Genomic DNA, 20055 nt, shown 5'->3' with positions numbered 1-20055 from the left:
AAATACATATGTACACACATATATACATATATATATATATATATACTGTGTATATATATATATATATATATATATATATATATATATATATATATATATATATATATAAATGTATTGGAGACCTTTGCAGTTAAAAGTATAAGAAAAGTCCAAATTAAACTTGCCCATTTCAGATAGAAATTTGTAATTTTAAAACACTTTTAAATTAATTTCTATTTTCAAATGTGCTTAAGTTTATCCCTTGTTAAAAAATGAATACGCACATATCCTACACTAGTGGGAGCTGCTGCTAATTGGTACCTGCACACGTTTGTCTCTTGTGATTGGCTAACTATATGTCTTTAGCTAGCTGCCAGTAGTGCAATGCTGTTTGTCTCTTGTGATTGGCTAACTATATGTGTTTAGCTAGCTGCCAGTAGTGCAATGCTGTTCCTTCAGCAAAGGATAACGAGAATGAAGCACATTTGATACTAGAAGTAAAGTGTAAAGTTGATTAAAATTGTATGTTGTATCTGAATCACAAAAGAAAATGTTGGGCTTTCCTATCCTTTTAACCCCTTTACGACCGCTAAAGGGACACTGAACCCAAATTTTTTCTTTCGTGATTCAGATAGAGCATGCAATTTTAAGCAACTTTCTAATTTACTCCTATTAGCAATTTTTCTTCGTTCTCTTGCTCTCTTTATTTGAAAAATAAGGCATCTAAGCGTTTTTATTAGTTCAGAACTCTGGACAGCACTTTTTATATTTTTTTTTTTTTATTGAAGGTAAGGAAGTTTACAAACATAAATTGCATGGTACATTACTCATTACACATATTTATAGCATATCTGAGAGCATGCATTGCACCAAAAACAGAGAATAATTAAGAATAACGTAACCTTCCCCTTCATTTTTCTCCCCTCTTCATGTCACTTTAGATCACTCTTGGATCCTTTATTAATAGAGATGTTCGTATAGGGGTTTAAGAATAGAACATAAGATACAAAGAAAACTGGCATCCCTCTAGATAACTTAGCAAAATAATTTTTACATTTTAAGGATAGAGGATGCAAGGATCCTAACCAGGTCCTCACTCACCAAAGTAGAACATTAACACAAAAAACATTTAAGCCTGAACCATAATATATATATATATAAAAATAAAAAAATAAAAAAAAGAGACAAGACAACCTCTATTGGGTAATAGAACTTAAACTGCTTAATTTGGGAAGTTTAGTCAGTAAAACGACTAAGATGCGTGCTATGATTTATTCCTTAAATGGGAGTTATAAGCAATTATGTGCTTGGGGACTTTCAACTGTCAGGGAGAGGACATTAATTGCTCTAGTATTCTTAAGGGGAAAATGACTTTCATATATATGGAAACAACGATGTTTCATTCTAAGAGACCCTTGTTTTATCTTTATTTTGTAGTATGTCTCTCACAGGGGTCCCCCCCTTAAACCCCCCGGAGACCATGTGGTTATATTTAAGGGCACTATGATAGTAGTAGTGTTTACCAAGCGAGATAGAGAAAAAAATAAAACTTCAAAATGTTATACATAATGCAAAGGCATGATGAAGCAGGGATATAAATTTAAACAACATAATTTTCACCAGTCTGAGCATTCTAGACAAATACAGATCCAACACTCTGACAGCGGCATATTTAGCCCCCTCCCCGGCTTCGGCCACAAACCGCGGGAAGTAGGCCATTTTAGTGATACAGGAACCTCTGTATAGTATCAGAGGCATAACTGTCTAGCAGTATTAGCTTGTGTCTCTCCTCCAATATTATGACATCCTGGGACAACAAAAAACAAACCAGCAAAAACTAGAAATAAACAAAAGCATTTTGCAATTAGAAGTGAAGTGTAACCAAGCAGTCCAAGGTGTCTTTATAACTCTCCCTTAGCAGTTAATAAGCTCTATGTGCTAGTGAAAGACCCACGCCATATTTCTAAATTCTAGCGTATTTCGCAGGGGTGTAATTACTGTCCCAGTGTCCCATATGTGTTCCCCAAAGCCTTGAGACCGGCGTCTAGGTAGAAGGTTGAAGGATCTTAGATAATTTTCTCCTACCAGCTTTTCATTTTGTTTCCCATCAGCATAATCCAGCCGATAGTATTGTCCAGGTTTATGTAACTTGTATTCACCCAGGGGACTATAACTCTCTTTATTAATTGGAGCCGTGCGTGTGTCCTCCTTAGGCCCCTGTCTAGGAGTAGGTTTGAATATGTTACCTCCTGATGCCACTGATTCCCATGCTGTAGCGGATGAGGTCGGCTCTGCCAGAGCGGTATTGGAGCTCAAATCTGGTTCAGACCGCTGCTTGGGCTGCATGTCAGTTGCTTCCCCAATGCCGAAGCCGCTCTTTTTCTTAGCTCCTACCATGTAGCTAGGCGGTTGCAAAGTAATTGTCAGGGGCAAGCATGGCGGCACCCCCGCGAGGTCAGCAACCTCCGGTAGGTCTGGTAATGCGTTTTCTTCATTTGCTTCAGTCGTCTGGTGCTCCCCCAGTCGCTTTTGGTAAATTTGTATAAGAAAGTCCCATGGTGCTCTGGCTATCAAGTTCTGAAAACAGCGTTCCAGTTTTTCCAGTCTGCTATCGCAACAAGCGTGTATTCCTATCTCCAGCTCAGCCTCCATTTTGCAGTAGAATAGAAGAGGGAGATTGAGTAATATCTTCTGTGGTTCAGGCTATGTGAAGTTGATATAGGTCGGTAAATGAGTGCATATATCGGGTTATAGTGGTGAGCCCCCAGTTAAGACAAATACCCTCAAATGTTTGAGGGGGGTGGCGTTGCCTATATGTGAGCCGCCGCTCTAGGCCTTCTACGTCCGATGTCTGCCTCAAACTTCACGAATACAGCTCAAATTTCTCAAAATATCAGGTGTAGTTAAGTAGTCTGTCCTCATAGACAGTTATGTATGCTTTTGAGCTGTAAAATCTCTCCTGTCTCCGGCGGATTACAAGTGATCAGTGAGAGCTCAGAGAAGATGCGACCATATTAGATCGCAGTTCGGACACGCCCCCCTGGACAGCACTTTTTTATTGGTGGATGAATTTATCCACCAATCAGCAAGAACAACCCAGGTTTTCCCCAATGATTTTAATCAATGAAAGTGCCCTTCATTTACTTTTTTATTACAAATATTGTTGAGCTTATAGCTTAACTTTACAATCACTGCAAAGGACTCCAATGCACGTTATAGCTAGTGCTCTTGCTAATGTATAACATTGTTGCAAAACTGCTACAGACACGTGCACACTCCTGAACATACCTTCTTGATTTTCAACAAAGGATAACAAGAAAACGAAGAACATTTGATAATACAAGTACATTGGAAAGTTGTATAAAATTATATGTTCTATCTAAATCATGAAATAAAAAAATATGGGTTTTATGTCCATTTAATTAGTGGCATAAAAGCTACTGATGAGACTCTGACAAGGTGTGATGTATGTATACTGGTGCACAGGCACTTACAGCATTTGTGCATATGTTGCTTAACCCCTTCCCGCCGTTAGGACGTTCCATGCCGTCCTAACTGCTCTGGGCTTTAGCGCCATTAGGATGGCATGGAACGTCCTAGCTGTTTGGCTGTTCTGAAGCGATAGAAGCTTCCTAAATGTGATTGCGGGCTGGAGGGGGTGCCTAGCATCATAAGCACTCCCCCTGGCCCGATCCCATCATTGAAATCACGCGATCGCATGAACGATCGTGGGATTTCAATTGTTACTTATTTGTTTACATTGAAACTTTGTTCCGATGTATACAAATAAGACCCGGCAGGAAGGGGTTAAAAACAGTAATAACATTTACCTTTAAAATGTAGTATGAAAAAGTATTTTGTCTTGTTATGGTTGTTATTCCCTTTCAGACGTATTATATCCGGTGTTATTTTGAGAGGATGCTTTTCTATTGCTAGTATGTTTTTATCTATTGGGTTATTTGTCATCGTTTGTCCCTTTCTAATGTTTTGTTTTCTTACTGATCAGAATCCACGCAAGCAGTTCAGGCTCTTCAGTATTCATCAGTAGACGGACCTGTGACTGCAAGCAAAGATTTAGAAATAAAAACCCTAAAGGAAGAAATAGATAAACTGAAAACACAAAGTTCAGGTGAGACCAAATGTCTGAAAATGACTTACTTTATTCATTTCTAAAACACACATTAGTTTTGTCCACTCGCCATACTGTGGTGATGTATTAATTCCATGTGCAAAAGTAACCTCCTCCTTAGTCTGCCAGTTTCCATTACCTTAGTGTGATAAAATGTTCCTCTATTGTGGTTTCTTTTGCATGGGTTTAACTGTAAAGCAAATATCATAAGGATGTCCTTCTGATTGCACTTAATCTGGAAACAAAACCATACGGGATATTTCTGTTTGTCTGTGTAATGTATTGCCTTTGATCTATGTAGAGAGGAGCTATACATTATCTAAATGTCTACATAGTTTAAGCTAGGATAAACAAATATTTTCTTAGATATTATAGACTGTGAAAATAGATTAGATAGATGTGTATGTATAATATATGTGAGTGTGTGTGATAGATAGAAAGATAGATAGATAAATAGATGTGAATGTATAATATATGTGAGTGTGTGATAGATAGATAGATCAATAAATGTGTATGAATAATATATGTGAGTGTGTGTGATAGATAGAAAGATAGATAGATAAATAGATGTGAATGTATAATATATGTGAGTGTGTGCGTGTGATAGATAGATCAATAGATGTGTATGAATAATATATGTAAGTGTGTGTGTGATAGATAGATGGATCAATAGATGTCTATGTATAATGTGAGTATGTGTGCAATATGTATATGAGTGTGTGTGTGTATGTCTTGAGCACAGGCTGCTCCAAGTATCTCCCACTGGTGTGTGTGTATATATATGGCTTGCAGAGTTAAGAGGTTCCCTGACACAGACATAGGGGCATATTTATCAAAGTGCTAGCAGATGCTAGCGCTAGTGCTAGTTAGGATGTAGCGTATCATGTCCACTGCACATTGATAAATGCCAACAGCTTACGCTGTTGGCATTTATCATTGCACAAGCAGTTCACCAGAACTGCTTGTACAACACCACCCCCTGCAGATTCCCGGGCCAGTCAGCCGCTAGCAGGGGGTGTTAATAATTCGGCCCCATAGTCTGTATATTTGTATCGGGGGGGTTTGTCGCTCACATGCCTAGAGACTGATGACTTTATTAAATAACCATCTTAAGGGACATTGCTGACTTTATAACCAGTGACACGTTATTTGGTTTTGGATATAGGTGCATATTTCTAACGCTTGATATCTCTCTCTCTGTCTCTCTCTCTCTCTGTCTCTCTCTCTCTCGTCGTTTTTTGCTTCTAATATACATTTGTTTTAAGAATAAAATACTCTTTGTATACACTTATAAACTAATAAATAATATAAACTTATTCTCATACCTAAAAAGAGAATATTATACTTCACATGGCAGCAAGCTGAGGCACAGCCAGAAAAAAACAGACACACACTTACATACACACACACACTCTCTCACACATTCTTCCACAAACGAACCATTCCACACACACAAACTAACTCTCTCACACACAAATTCTCTCTCACATTCTCACAAATAGAAAGTGTGTGTGAGAGAGAGTCTAACTCTCTCTCTTACACACACACACACTCTTACACAACTACTCTCACATACACATTGTATTTCTCACTCTTATACATCTATTCTCACACACACATTCTAACTCTCTCTCTCTCACACACACACTCACAGACACACATTCTCACTCTCACACACATACACACTCTTACACGCATTCTCACTCACTCTCTTACACACCTACTCTCTCACACACACACGTGTCTTGACACCTCTGTTGTTCGCATTCATCCAGTTCTGCAATTTGCTGCTCCACTTCACTTTCTTTTCCTTCCTAAGATAGGGAGAGTCCATGGCTTCATTCCTTACTGTTGGGAAATACAACACCTGGCCACCAGGAGGAGGCAAAGACACCCCAGCCAAAGGCTTAAATATCCCTCCCACTTCCTCATTACCCCAGTCATTCTTTGCCTTTCGTCAAATAAGGAGGTGGCAGAGAAGTGTCAGAAGATTCAGAGAGTCCTGAAAAAGGGTATCTGCCCTTCGAGATAGATAGGACTGGAGTTTTAAGTAGTCATGTCAACCTCTCAGTGAGAGTATTGATGAAAGTTAGAGTCTAGAGATGCCAGGAAAGTTTTTCTGTGAAACCATCCAGACTACTGCTAACAGCTCCTAAGCAATCAGTGTTGATGAGTTTCACTGCCTGCTTTCTCTCACTCAAGTCCATGTCGGGAGCGCTGCTATAAGACTGTCGCACTTGAGAGGCTGTGTTCTGTTCCACAGCATGGATTCTGGAGGTAAGATCATTTCAATTTTTACACATAAAACACTATAACAGGGTCACAGTGTTTATACCTTGATAGGATCCAGGGTTAATATCCTCTGAAGGGGGTTTATTGAACAGTTGGGGTTCATTAAACAGTGTATTCATTATTTACATGCTGCTTTGTGTGATTTTTTTTCCTGGGCTGATAGACTGTGTGTTTTTGACTGGAACAAACAGGTTTCACTTTTAAGTTTCACTTTCGTTTTTGAAAGTGTTGCACAGCTCCTATTACTTGCTGTACTTGTAATAACAGGGGAAGTACTGTCTTGCACTCCATGTGACCGGGTGTGTCTATGTTCATTTCCTCCATTCCGGCTGAGACTTGAACCTGAGGAGAGTGTTTCCACTGTTAACTGTCTGGGTCTAGGAGGTGGTGAGTGCCCCAGCCATTGGGAGTATCAAGGTGCAGTTTTCTATAATAAAAAACTTTTTATTTGTGTCCTTCTGTGGGTATAACCTGAGCTATGGAGGACTCTGACATGTTAGAAGGTACTCCTCCTTCTGTACTAAATAATACCTGTTTATATTGGGAGGAGGCCGTGGTTTTCCCGCCCACTTAATTATGTTCCACATGCCTTAACTCCGTTATAAAGTCTAAGAAGGGAAACAAGCCTGCTAAGGCTCTTAGTCCCTCTGAGCCGTCTACCTCTCAGGACTCAGCATCCCGTGCGATTACTACCCTTGCTATATTATCCACTCTGCATGCAGTTTCCGGTAGCGGGCTTTGCCGAGCAGTTACAAACGGCAGTGTCTGTGGCCCTTAGTGCATTACCTCGCTCTAACAAACGCAAGCGAACGGTTAAACATAGCTCTCCTGACCCGGAGTCATCTAAATATTTATCGGATTTAGCTTTTATGTCCCAGTTATCCGATGATGAGTTAACTTCTGTAGCTTTAGAGGGTGAACTTTCTGGGTCGAGTCCTTAACGTCTAAGCCTCCTGCTGCGGAGGAACCGTCCTTTAGATTTAAAATTGAGCACTTGCGTTTTTTTTTTAAAGGAGGTTCTGTCTACGTTAGAAGTTCCAGAGGCCGCGCTGCCTGAAGAACCTATGATACCTAAATTAGACAAAGTTTACGAAGACAGGAAAGTTCCTTTGACTTTTTCTGTGCCAGTTAAAATGGTGATCATTATTAAGAACAAATGGGAAATAATTGTTTTTTCCTTTTCCCACTCGTCTACTTTTGAAAAGTTGGTCCCGGACTCTTAACTGGAATTGTGGGGCTCCATTCCTAAGGTGGATGGTGCTATCTCTACGCTTGCTGAACATACTACTATACCTCTTGAGGATAGTTGTTCGTTCAGAGGCAATGGATAAGAAAATAGAAACCTTTCTGAGAAAGATGTTTCAACATACAGGTTTTTTGTTTTAACCGTCGGCTGCAGTTGCCACGGTTGCCGGAGCGGCTACCTCCTACTGGTGTGACTCTTTGTCGGAACTCATTGAGGTGGAGTCTCCCCTCGAGGATATTCAAGACAGAATTAAAGCTTTGAGAATTTTTTTATCTGTGATGCCAACATGCAAATTATTCGCCTAAATGCAAAGGCCTTTGGCTTTGCGGTCCTAGCCCGCCGGGCACTCTGGTTGAAGTCTAAGTCTGCAAATATGACTTCAAAGTCCAGACTCCTTTCTCTTCCCTTCAAGGGAAAGATTTTATTTGGTCCAGGCCTGGACTCCATTATTTCTAATTTTCGTTTCTTTCATTCTGACAAATCCCAATGACAACAATCCTCCTCCAAGCCCAAGCAACCCAAGAGTACTTGGAAGCTGGCTCAGTCCTGAAATAAATCCAAGCAGAATAAGAAGCTCACCGAAAACAAATCGGCACAAAGGGGAGGCCCCCGATCCAGGATCGGATCGTGTAGGGGGCAGACTGTCTTTTTTTTCAGACGCCTGGTTCAAGGATGTACAGGATCCGTGGGTCCTGAAGGTGGTATCTCAGGGATTCAAGATAGGCTTCAAATCTCATCCACCAAGGGGCAGATTCCTTCTCTCGAATCTGTCTACCAGACCAGAAAAGAGGGATGCCTTTCTAGGGTGTGTTCGGGATCTATCCTCCTTAGGAGTTGTTTTCCCGGTGCCTATTGAAGAAAGAGGTTTGGGGTTTTATTTAAACCTTTTCGTGGTCCCAAAGAAAGAGGGAACTTTCCACCCAATTCTGGACCTAAAGTGCTTAAACAAATTTCTCAATGTCCCTTCCTTCAAGATGGAGACAATAAGGTCCATCCAGTTTATGACCACTATAGATCTGAAGGACGCTTACCTTCATGTTCCAATCCACAGGGAACACTTTCAGTTCCTGAGGTTTGCATTCCTGGACCAGCACTTCCAGTTCATTGCCCTTCTGTTTGGCCTAGCTACTGCTCCAAGAATCTTTACAAAGGTTCTGGGGGCTCTTCTAGCAGTTTCCAGAACTCAGGGTATTGCAGTAGCCCCATACTTGGACGATATTCTGGTGCAAGCACCATCCTTTCGTCTTGCGGAAGAATTATCGAAGTCCCTTTTCAGTCTTCTTCGATCACATGGAAGACTCTTATCCCAAGTACCAGTGTGGAATTCCTGGGTACTATAATAGACTCAATATCCACGAGGACATTTCTTAACAGACCAGAAACGTTGCAAGCTACTTCGGCATGTCTTGCCCTCTGGATCTCCTTGAGTCCCTCAGTGGCTCAGTGTAAGAAGGTGATTGGTCTCATGGTGTCCTGCACGAACATCATTCCTTTTGCCAGGTTCCATCTTAGACCTTTACAAATGTGCATGCTGAGGCAGTGGAACAGCGATCATTCAGATCTGTCTCAACAGATTGTATTAGACAGTCGGTCGAGAGAATTGCTCTCTTGGTGGCTCTGTCCAGATCATCTGTCCCAAGGGATATGCTTCTTATGCCCATCCTGGGAGATTGTAACTACGGACACAAGCTTATCCGGATAGGGAGTCTTCCCTCCCGATCAATATTTTGAAACTACAGGCAATCTTCAAGGCCTTGAAGGCTTGGCCACTTCTGGGTTCGTCCCAGTTTATCAGATTCCCATCAGATAATATAACCTCAGTGGCTTACATCAAACATCAGGGGGAACGAGAAGTTCCTTGGCGATGAAGGAAGTATCTCAGATTCTGGAGTGGGCGGAGGCCCACAGCTGTTCACTGTCTGCGATCCATGTTCCAGGTGTGGACAACTGGGAGGCGGATTTTCTCAGCAGGCAATTTTTCCATCTAGGGGAATAGTCTCTCCATCCTGATGTGTTTGCAGAGATATGCAGCAAGTGGGGGACGCCGGAGATAGATCTCATGGCGTTCCGTCTCAATACCAAGCTACCCAGGTACGGGTCGAGGTTGAGGAATCCCCAAGCGGATCTAATAGATGCACTAGCAGTGCCCTGGAGGTTCAAACTCATATATCTTTTTCCTCCATTACCGCTTCTTCCTCGAGTGGTGGCTTGCATCAAGCAGGAGCGGGTATCAGTAATCCTGATTGCTCCATCGTGGCCGCGAAGGAGGTGGTTTGCGGATCTAGTGGGGATGTCCTCATCTCCTCCGTGAAAGTTACCTTGTCGCAGAGACCTGCTGATACAAGGTCCATTTGTTCATTAAAATCTAGATTCTGAGACTGACTGCGTGGAGATTGAACGCTTAGCCAAGAGAGGTTTCTCTGAGAGTGTCATTGATACTCTTATTAAAGCTCGTAAACCATTTATTCGGCGTATCTACCACAAGCTGTGGAGGACCTACTTATTCTGGTGTGAAGAGCGTGGTTTTTCCTGGCACAGAGTTAAGGTTTCCAGGATCTTATCTTTTCTCCAGGATGGCCTGGAGAAGGGCCTTTCTGCTAGTTCCCTGAGGGGACAGATTTCGGCCCTGTTGGTTTTATTGCACAAGAGACTGGCTGAGCTTCCAGACGTGCAGTCCTTTGTTAAGGCTCTGATTAGGATTTAGATCTGGGGCTCCTCCTTGGAGCCTAAATCTTGTTCTTCGGGTTTTGCAGCAGGTTCTGTTTGAGCTTCTGCATTCCGTTGACATTAAATTGTTATCTTGGAAGGTTCTCTTTTTATTGGCTATTGTTTGTGCGATTCTAAGATCTATGCTTTGCAACGTGAGCCCCCTTATCTGATTTTTCATGCAGATAAGGCAGTTTTACGTACTAAATTAGGTTTTCTTCCTAAGGTTGTGTCAGATCGCAACATCAATCAGGAGATTGTGGTTCCTTCCTTGTGTCCTAATCTTTCTTCATCGATGGAACACTTACTTCACAATTTGGATGTGGTTCGCGCCTTGAAGTTCTATCTTCAGGCTACTAAGGAGTTTAGACAATCTTCCTCTTTGTTTGTTGTCTAGTCGGGGAAGCATAAGGAGCAGAAAGCTACTTCAACTTCTCTATCTTTTTGGTTAAGGAGTGTCATCCGCTTAGCTTACGAGACAGCGGGGCATCGTTCTCCTGAGAGGATAATGGCTCATTACACTAGAGCAGTGGCTTCCTCTTGGGCCTTTAAGAACAAGGCTTAGCTTTCGGGAGAAAAGTTTTGAAGGCTGTGGTGCCCTCAGAATAGGGTCCGCCTCTTCCTTTTTGTTCCCTCCTGTTATTCATTCAGTGTCCTCTGGAGCTTGGGTATAGTTTTCCGAACAGTAAGGAATGAAGTCGTGGACTCTCCCTATCTTAGGAAGGAAAACATAATTTATGCTTACCAGATAAATTCCTTGCCATCTCGATAGGGAGAGTCCACGGCCCGTCTCCATTTTTTCTTGTCTATGGCCGGTCCCCTATTATTTATTTTATTCTTCTGGCACCATTTATACCCTAATGCTTCTCCTACTTTTCCTTTTTCCCTAGGCAGAATGATAGGAGTAATGAGGAAGTGGGAGGGATATTTAAGCCTTTGGCTGGGGTGTCTTTGCCTCCTCCTAGTGGCCAGGTGTTGTATTTCCCAACAGTAAGGAATGAAGCCATGGACTCTCCCTATCCGGAAGGAAAGGAATTTATCTGGTAAGGATAAATTATGTTTTTTTTTATTTCATCACATTTGACAGAGAAATGGTGGCATGAAATATACCAAAATGGGCCTAGATCATTACTTTGGGTTGTCTACTAAAAAAAATATATGGTTTTGATAGGTAAATAAAAATAAGTCTCTATTTCTGTTTAAATGTAGTAATGGCAAAAATGCTCTAGTCTTTTGGGGAAGTTTTAGTCTGAAATGCCCAGTCCTTAAGGGGTTAAAGGGACATAAAACCCAAGCATTTTCTTTCATGACACATATTTTTTGAACAACTTTCCAATTTACTCCTGTTATCAATTGTACTTGTTTCTCTTGGTATCTTTTGTTGAAGGAACAGCAATACACTACTGGGAGCAGGCTGAACATATTGGTAAGCCAATTACAAGTGTTATATATGTGCAGCCACCAATCAACAGCTAGCTTCCCCCTCCCGAGCCTACCTAGGTATACTTTTCAATGAAGGATACTAAGAGAACTAAGTAGATTAGATAACCGAAGTAAATTACATACGTTGTTTAAAGTTGTATGGTCTAACTGAATCCTGAAGAAAATATTTTGGGTTTCATGGTCCTTTAACTTTTTGCCATTGAAAATATCTAAACCTAATTAAACAGTGCTTGTTCATAGGTATGATTGTTTTTTTGCTGCAGACCCGCCAACCTTCCTGTATCTTGTGGCTTTGTCACATGTTGGGAGGTCTGTCCACTGTCCCTCTTACAACCCCCACCCAAGGCAAACCCTTCTGCCCCAGCACTACCCACCAAGCACCATATGAGCCCTGCCCATTACCACTCTGTCCTAGAGAGTCTACAAAAAATTGTTGGGGAATTAGTTACTGCCTGTTAATGAGTGACCATTTCAGACATATCTCTTGGTTATTCTTAAAACGTATGCCACTGCAGTTTGTCCCAGGGCTATTCATTTTAGTCTATATATACTGTATGTATATATATATATATATATATATATATATATATAGGTATAGATATATATGGTACCAACAAAAATCATATATATGTAGAAATATGTATTTATGAATAAATAGAACATATTTTTCTATGTGAAGTACATTGGAATAGTGCTCCACTTGAAATCTAGCCCTGAATTGGTCTCACAGCCTTGCTTGTATAGATCAGGGGTGCCCGGACTTTAATGAATTGTGATTTACTTTTTGTAAAATTTGTCACTGAGATCTACTTATTCAAGATTTAAGAAAATTGTGCATGAGCCAAATGTTAATAAAAATCAGGGTGTTCTTGTGTTTTTTACATAAATATTGCACAGGGTTAACGGGTCCCCACATTAGCTGTTACAAACTCTAAAGCTATGGACAAAACACATCTTTTGTGGGTCTTTTAACTCACGTTTGCCTTATTTTAACCAACCTTTTTTTATTTGAATTTTTCATTAATAAAGGGTGTTGTTTGACACTTCACAACCAATAAATGTGCATCTGGGTTGAAATGTTAATAATTTTTAGCTGCATCACATTTCAATAAAGTGATTTTTACAGTAGCAATTCAAGAACAAAGTCATACAGGCCGGGTCAGCACCAATCAAGCAGTAGAAGTACCAAATCGTGAAAAGGAGTGAGCCAAAAAAATAAAAAAACAGATTAGGCAATGCAGCACAAAATAAGCAAACAGTAGGGAGGTCAAAAGGAAAGCCAAAATCAAATCTAGTAGTTCAGAGATATAGTTTTCATATAACGCACCCAGATAACAAGCTGTTGTGATGGAGGACACAGGGCACTGAGCCTTATATAGCTGCAGCAACTGTGCAGGAAACGGAAGTGAGACTTGGCACCCAACGCACCCATGAAAAGAGCGCAGCTGTAATAAACCTTTTTTAAAAAATAATTAAATAACAAATAAGCACAGTTGCACTATCCTTTTCAAGGTGCGCTATTGGAATCCCAAATGCATTTGACAGCCGGGCTACTAACCAGCAGTGCCCAGGCACGCAATTAAAAGTTAATGCATTTGGCAGCCCCATGAGCTGTGCGCTGGTGCGCTATTACAAGATCCCTGCCGCACTTTTGATCCCACACGCTACCTAATACAAGAGAAAGGAAAGGAAAACTTTACTCTGGGCTATCATAAAAAGCAATGGTTATAATAGCTAATTTTTAACAATAGCATGAACATTATTGTTAATTTCATACCTAATAAATATTGTACGTGTTGTGTACAATTTTTTATAATTTAACAAGGAGAAAAAAACTCAGGTTGTTTAAAGTTGTATGGTCTAACTGAATTATGAAGAAAATATTTTGGGTTTCATGGTCCTTTAACCTTTTGCCATTGAAAATATCTAAACCTAATTAAACAGTGCTTGTTCATAGGTATGATTGTTTTTTTGCTGCAGACCCGCCAACCTTCCTGTATCTCGTGACTTTGTCACATGTTGGGATGTCTGTCCACTGTCCCTCTTACAACCCCCACCCAAGGCAAACCCTCCTGCCCCAGCACTACCCACCAAACACCATATGAGCCCTGCCCAGTATCGGATACTGAAGTGTATTCACTATATGCACTAGTCGTCTTTATGTGTATTTTTTTCATAAATGGAGTTTGATGCTAAATACAATTTTAAGGAATATTGACTGTTCTATTAAATAAATGGCAATCATTTGGATATTACCAACCCATACGACCAGTAAGCCTTAAGGTAGACTGCGCTATTGATCACAGCCGCACTTGCCAGCCATGCTATTATTCCATGTTCGTTGTGCTTTTGTAACAACAATTGTTATAATAGTGCGGCAGGTAGACTGCAGTAGACAGTTTGGGCACCACTGGTATAGATGAAAGCATCTGTCTCTATTTGCTTATATACAGAAACACCTACAGCAGCTTAAAGGGACAGTCTAGTCAAACTTTCATGATTTAGATAGGGCATGCAATTTTAAACAACTTTCCAATTTACTTCTATTATCTAATTTGCTCAATTCTTTAGATATCCTTTGTTGAAGAAATAGCAATGCACATGTGTGAGCCAATCACACAAGGCCTCTAGGTGCAGCAACCAATCAGCAGCTACTGAGAATATCTAGATATGCTTTTTAGCAAGTGATATCAAGAGAATGAAGCAAATTAGATAATAGAAGTAAATTAGAAAGTTGTTTAAAATGACATGCTCTTTCTAAATCACAAAATAAAAAAATTGGCTTTCATGTCCCTTTAAGGGGTTCTTTACAATAAGAACAGTATGAATATGGAATTCTCTGCCTAATGAGGTTGTTTTAGCAAATTCAGTAGATGCTTAAAAAAATGGCTGGATTTTTTATTTTTTTTGCAAAGCAGAATATACAGGGATATAACAGGTATTTCCAGTATAGTAGCTTGTTGTTCCAATGAGGAACATTATGATCACTTTGGGGTTTGTGAGAGGTTGAACTTCATGGATTTGAGTCTTTTTTCCATCCTACATTATTATGTAACTACTGTGTAATATAAAATGATGTGCACTGTATCTGGCTAAAGGGTTGCTTGTATGACATTTGTAGAGTATAGATATTTATTTTTGTTTTAATTCCCTTAATTTCCTCCATTTGTTCACTGACCCTGTGGGTAAAAAAAATAGTGTGTTGCACTATAAATGAAAAGATGTGATACCTCTGGATTCTAAATTCTTCTTTGTGGGCAGGTGTCATTGTAACTGCATATTATTTATTGCTGCTATTCAATGCATTACAGATTGTCAGACCCTTCCTATGTCTGAGGCTCCTCCTGCCGTCTGTCAGTACTTTTTCTGCCTATAAAGCAAGAAGTGCGCCAAGCATATGTTTTTAATAGGCAAAGGCATACTTTTGTTCTCTAAGTAACACAGGAGAAAACTTTTAGGAATCCCCGACTGTGCCAAGTATGTGAACGATAACACTAGAAAAACTAATTCACACACAGAGAGAAAATATATCTTGGCTCAGTGTAACTATATCTAAACTTTCCTTCTACTGGTAACCTTAGACACGCTGTCCAAAAAAATAGTTTTTTTTGATGTTTTGGGTGCAGGTTTTGGTGATGAGTTCTTGAGACAGAAAATACAATGATTATTAGTCAGTCGTTTTTGGAAAACTACTCGCATAGTGTCTGCTAAATTTGTTCATCTCACATATGAGAAAGATTAGATCTTTCCTTCCCAGCTCTCCAAACACACTCATGTCTTCTATCTTTCATAATAAAACAAGTATTATCTGTTATTCACCTTCTGCATCATTTATTAGCCATGTGTGGATGCAATACAGTAGAACCCATCAGCTGACTACAACAGTGCGACTCTTGGCAGGGCCCTTTACCCATTTGATCCCTATAAATGTTTCCTTGTATACCACCTATGTTTATAGCGCTGCAGAATATGTTGGCGCTCTACAAATATTCGTTAATAATAATAAAATAATAAAGCTTTCTAATACTGAATAACTCAAGTACTGTTTGTTGGTTTGTAGATTTTAGACTTCAGAACTTTGCAAATAAGTTTGATTTGGTTGTGTTCTTAGAATGTGGTGTATAAATGCAATGTGGTGTTTATCTGCTGAATGTGTATAAAATGGGTTTTGCCCACTCTAGGGCAAGCACCACAGTTAAGAATTTGTATTGTTTAAAAAGATAGATAATCCCTTTATTACCCAGTCCCCAGTTTTGCACAGAAAACATGGTTATATTAATACACTTTTTACCTCTGTGATTACCTTGTATCTAAGCCTCTGCAGACTGCACTCTTATTTTAGCTCTTTTGACAGACTTGCATTTTAGCCAATCAGTGCTGACTCATAAATAACTCCACATATAAACACATACATTTATATGCATATAATCATATACATATTTAAACTTTGCTGCCCAATGCTGCTCGACTTACCCCCATCGCTGCACTAGGTTCTGTGCCGTGTCTATCAGCATCTGAACGAGGCTCCCATTGGAGCATATGGAAGCGCCCTCTCCTGAGTGCAAAGCTTCCAGGCAATGCGAACGTGAGGTCGCATTCGAAATTGCGCTTAACTTCTAATACTAGCATACATTTGCATGCGCTGGTATTATGAGTGGAGCACAAATATCGCACTCGTGAAAGCACAATTTTGCTTTCCACTCGTAATGTGGCCATAGATCTGCTATGGTCAAGTAAATATTATTGTGAATTTCTAATGAACTTGTTCTTGATTATAATCATTTTTGTGTATTTAACAAATAAAGAAGAAAAAAATTATTGGTTTCAGTACATTTAATTTTTTTGCTTTGTAAGCACATATAGGAACTAAACAGTTAAAGGGACACTAAACCCAATTTTTTTCTTTCATGATTCAGATAAAGCATGCATTTTTTAAGCAACTTTCTAATTTACTACTATTATCAATATTTCTTTGTTCTCTTGCTTTCTTTATTTGAAAAATAAGGCATCTAAGCTAAGGAGCCAGCCAATGTTTGGTTCAGTACAATGGACAGCACTTGTTTAATGGTGCTGTCCAATCAGCAAGGACAACCCAGGTTGTGACCCAAAAATGGGCCGGCTTCTAAACTTACATTCTTGCTTTTCAAATAAAGATAGCAAGAGAATGAAGAAAATTTGATAATAGGAGTAAATTAGAAAGTTGCTTAAAATGGCTGCTCTATTTGAATCATGAAAGAAAAAAATTTGGGTTCAGTGTCCCTTTAACCTCACCTGAAAGCCCTTATAACATCCTGTCATATCCTAAAATCCAAATAATCTCAAGTTATGAAACCTAAAGTAGGGACAGATGTGAGTCATGTGTAGAATCCAGTGCTGCTCTGTTTTCCAAAGAATGACCCTTTCCTTAGAAAAACAAATGAATTTTGTTTTATTCTCCATCAAGATGGGGTTATAGTTTTACTTTTGTTATCCACAATGAGAGCATGTGGTTTTGGTTTTATTTGTAGTATGTGAATATATACACTAACCTGCTGCCACTTGTCTGCAGCTGGGAAGACAAACATGCTGTTAAGAGTTTAGAGTGTTATAATCATATCTGTAGATAATGTACTAGAATAGTAATTATCACTAGCAGAGCTCCCAGTGATTCCACATTTTACACGATTTTTAGGATTCTACTCTAAAACCTTCTAACCCTCCTGCTGCTTTTTCTCCCTATTTTTGTCCAAGTTTTTAATTAAACAGCTTGAACCCTACCAGGAATGTCCAAGCCCCGCCCAGGAGTTTCTGAAACCTGCCGCTGACACACAAAGACCCCACCCCCAAGAAACTCCCAATCATAACCATACTGCTCAGAATTCCTCCCTCATCCTTTTTGTCCAAAAATGTAATAAGAAAATGTTGGGTGGGGAACTATAATGTGTTACCTGAACTGGAGGTGCTTTGAAGATTATACATGGTACTGAAGAAAAAAAAGTATAGAGCACATAAAACCATTATAGGTATTTTGCCTCGTTATATGTTTAAAATAAGTATTTTTTTTCTTCTACTGTTTTAAAGATGGGGTTCTTTGTCTTTAAAGGGACAGTCTACATCAGAATTTGTATTGTTTTAAAAGATAGATAATCCCTTTATTACCCATTCCCTAGTTTTGCATAACCAACACAGTTATATTAATATACTTTTAACCTCTGTGATTATCTTGTATCTAAGCCTCTGCAAACTGCCCCTTTATTTCAGTTCTTTTGACAGACTTGCAGTTTAGCCAATCAGTGCCTGCTCCCAGATAACTTCACGTGCACAAGCACAGTGTTATCTATATGAAATACATGAACTAACACCCTCTTGTGGTGAAAAACTGTTCAAATGCATTCTGAAAAGGGGTGGCCTTCAAGGTCTAAGAAATTAGCATATGAACCTCCTAGGTTAAGCTTTCAACTAAGAATACCTAGAGAACAAAGCAAAATTGGTGATTAAAGTAAATTGGAAAATTGTTTAAAATTACATGCTTTATCTGAATCATGAAAGTTTATTTTGGCCTAGACTGTCCCTTTAAAGATGTTTTTGTTTATTTCTCTTCAAGGTAAAACAGGGTGTGTAAAAATAACTGGTAACGGATCTAAAATTAATAGACGTCACATCCTTGAGGATGATGTGTAAATGCATCATATACTTATGTCCCTTAAATGGTAATAAGTAAGACATAAGCATGCGCATATCTTTTTGGCCTTTACCTACCAATCTCTGTCTGAATTTAAACTTTTGACTTTGTTATGCTTTGTTGGCAACACGGTGTTAAATGGCAGTGAAACATTTGTATTTTCCTTACAATATTACAATTTTTGAGTTCCTGCACATGAAACTCCCTGGTATTTTTATCAGAAGCCAGCGATTTTCCATCCAATAACAACACAATTAATATTTTTTATGTATTCTGTTTATTTTCTTTTTAAGGTGGAAGCCAACTTAACCAGCAGCTTGAGAAAACCAATTTAAAGCTGCAAGATATGGAAGAGTTTTCTAAACAAATAAAAGCCTTTGAAAAACAAGTAAAAATGCTGAAGCAGGAAAAGGACGAACTTAACAAGGTAAAAAAACAAAACACGCACACACATATATATATATATAGAGTCATTGGTGGTGCAGCACTCAAAGTAACAATCAGTAATCAACAATCAGTAGCTTCTGCCCAGGGTGTACTTTAAATCCAATATACACAGTTCTAAAATGAAAGGCACTCACCGGGTCTTAACTGCAGACAAGATTTTACTTTATTAAACTTTACTAAAGTAAAATCTTGTCTGCAGTTAGGACCTGGTGAGTGCCTTTCATTTTAGTGTGTATGTGTGTGTGTGTATATATATATATATATATATATATATATATATATGTTCTTGTGCAGAAATCAATTTATTAAAATGTTATGTAGCTAAAAAATTATTTAATATTCCACCCCAGATGCACAAAGTACATTGATTGGTTATGAAGTGTCAACCAGCACCCTTTATTAATGAAACATTCAAATCAAAAAGGGTTGGTAAACATAAGGCAAACAAGAGTTAAAAGTCCCACAAAGATGTATTTTGTTATTAGCTTTGGAGTTTGTAACTGCTAATATCGTAAATCATTAACCCTGTGTACTATTTATGTGAAAAACGCAAGAACACCCTGATTTTTATTAACATTTGGCGCATGCTTCATGCACAATTTTCTTAAATCTGGAATAAGTAGATCTCATTGACAAATTTTACAAAAAGTAGATCACAATTTACTAAACTCCGGACACCCCTGATCTATACGAGCAAGGCTGTGAGACTGATTCAGGGATAGATTGCTCCCGATCGCGCTCTATCTCCGCTAGAAGTAAGCTTTTTGCGCTTGTTGGGTAGCGCTCATGTTACAAGTTAAAAATTAAAAAGTTTTTGCTTGCGCACAGAAAGCCGAACTCCGAATATCCGCAACCATGTTAATGCAATCCCCATAGAAGTAAATGGAGTGTGAAAAGTCTAAAAAAAATCTTAAAGGGGGCAGTTTACTCAAAAAAATTCTCCCCTTAAATTTGTTCCCAATCATCAACTTTACCTGCTGGATTGTATAAAGTTATTGACAAGTTTTTCAATTAACCTTATAATGGAATTTAAAATAGTTGATTTAGCCTATGGTATCCCCACCTATCCTGAAAGTTTTTGACCTCAAGGCCAAGCTGTGTTAACACAGCCAGAAGAAGAAATTACACTCCCAGTGCAATATAGAAGAGATA

The 20055-nt window shown here is 39.1% G+C and overlaps 1 protein-coding gene across 1 annotated transcript in view; it reads left to right on the top strand.

Moving 5' to 3' along the window:
• Positions 1–20055, top strand: part of CDC42BPA (CDC42 binding protein kinase alpha) — a 643466-nt gene that overhangs the window by 433038 nt on the left and 190373 nt on the right. Inside the window, exons 11-12 of the mRNA XM_053712628.1 lie at positions 3986–4108; positions 18750–18883. Coding sequence (XP_053568603.1) covers positions 3986–4108; positions 18750–18883 — 257 coding nt within the window. The remainder of the gene's footprint in view (positions 1–3985; positions 4109–18749; positions 18884–20055) is intronic.

This window comes from Bombina bombina, chromosome 4 (assembly GCF_027579735.1).
Source record: "Bombina bombina isolate aBomBom1 chromosome 4, aBomBom1.pri, whole genome shotgun sequence".
Classification (NCBI taxonomy): Eukaryota; Metazoa; Chordata; class Amphibia; order Anura; family Bombinatoridae; genus Bombina; species Bombina bombina.
The sequence above is the reverse complement of the archived record's forward strand: the minus strand, read 5'-3'. Positions and strand labels throughout refer to the sequence as shown.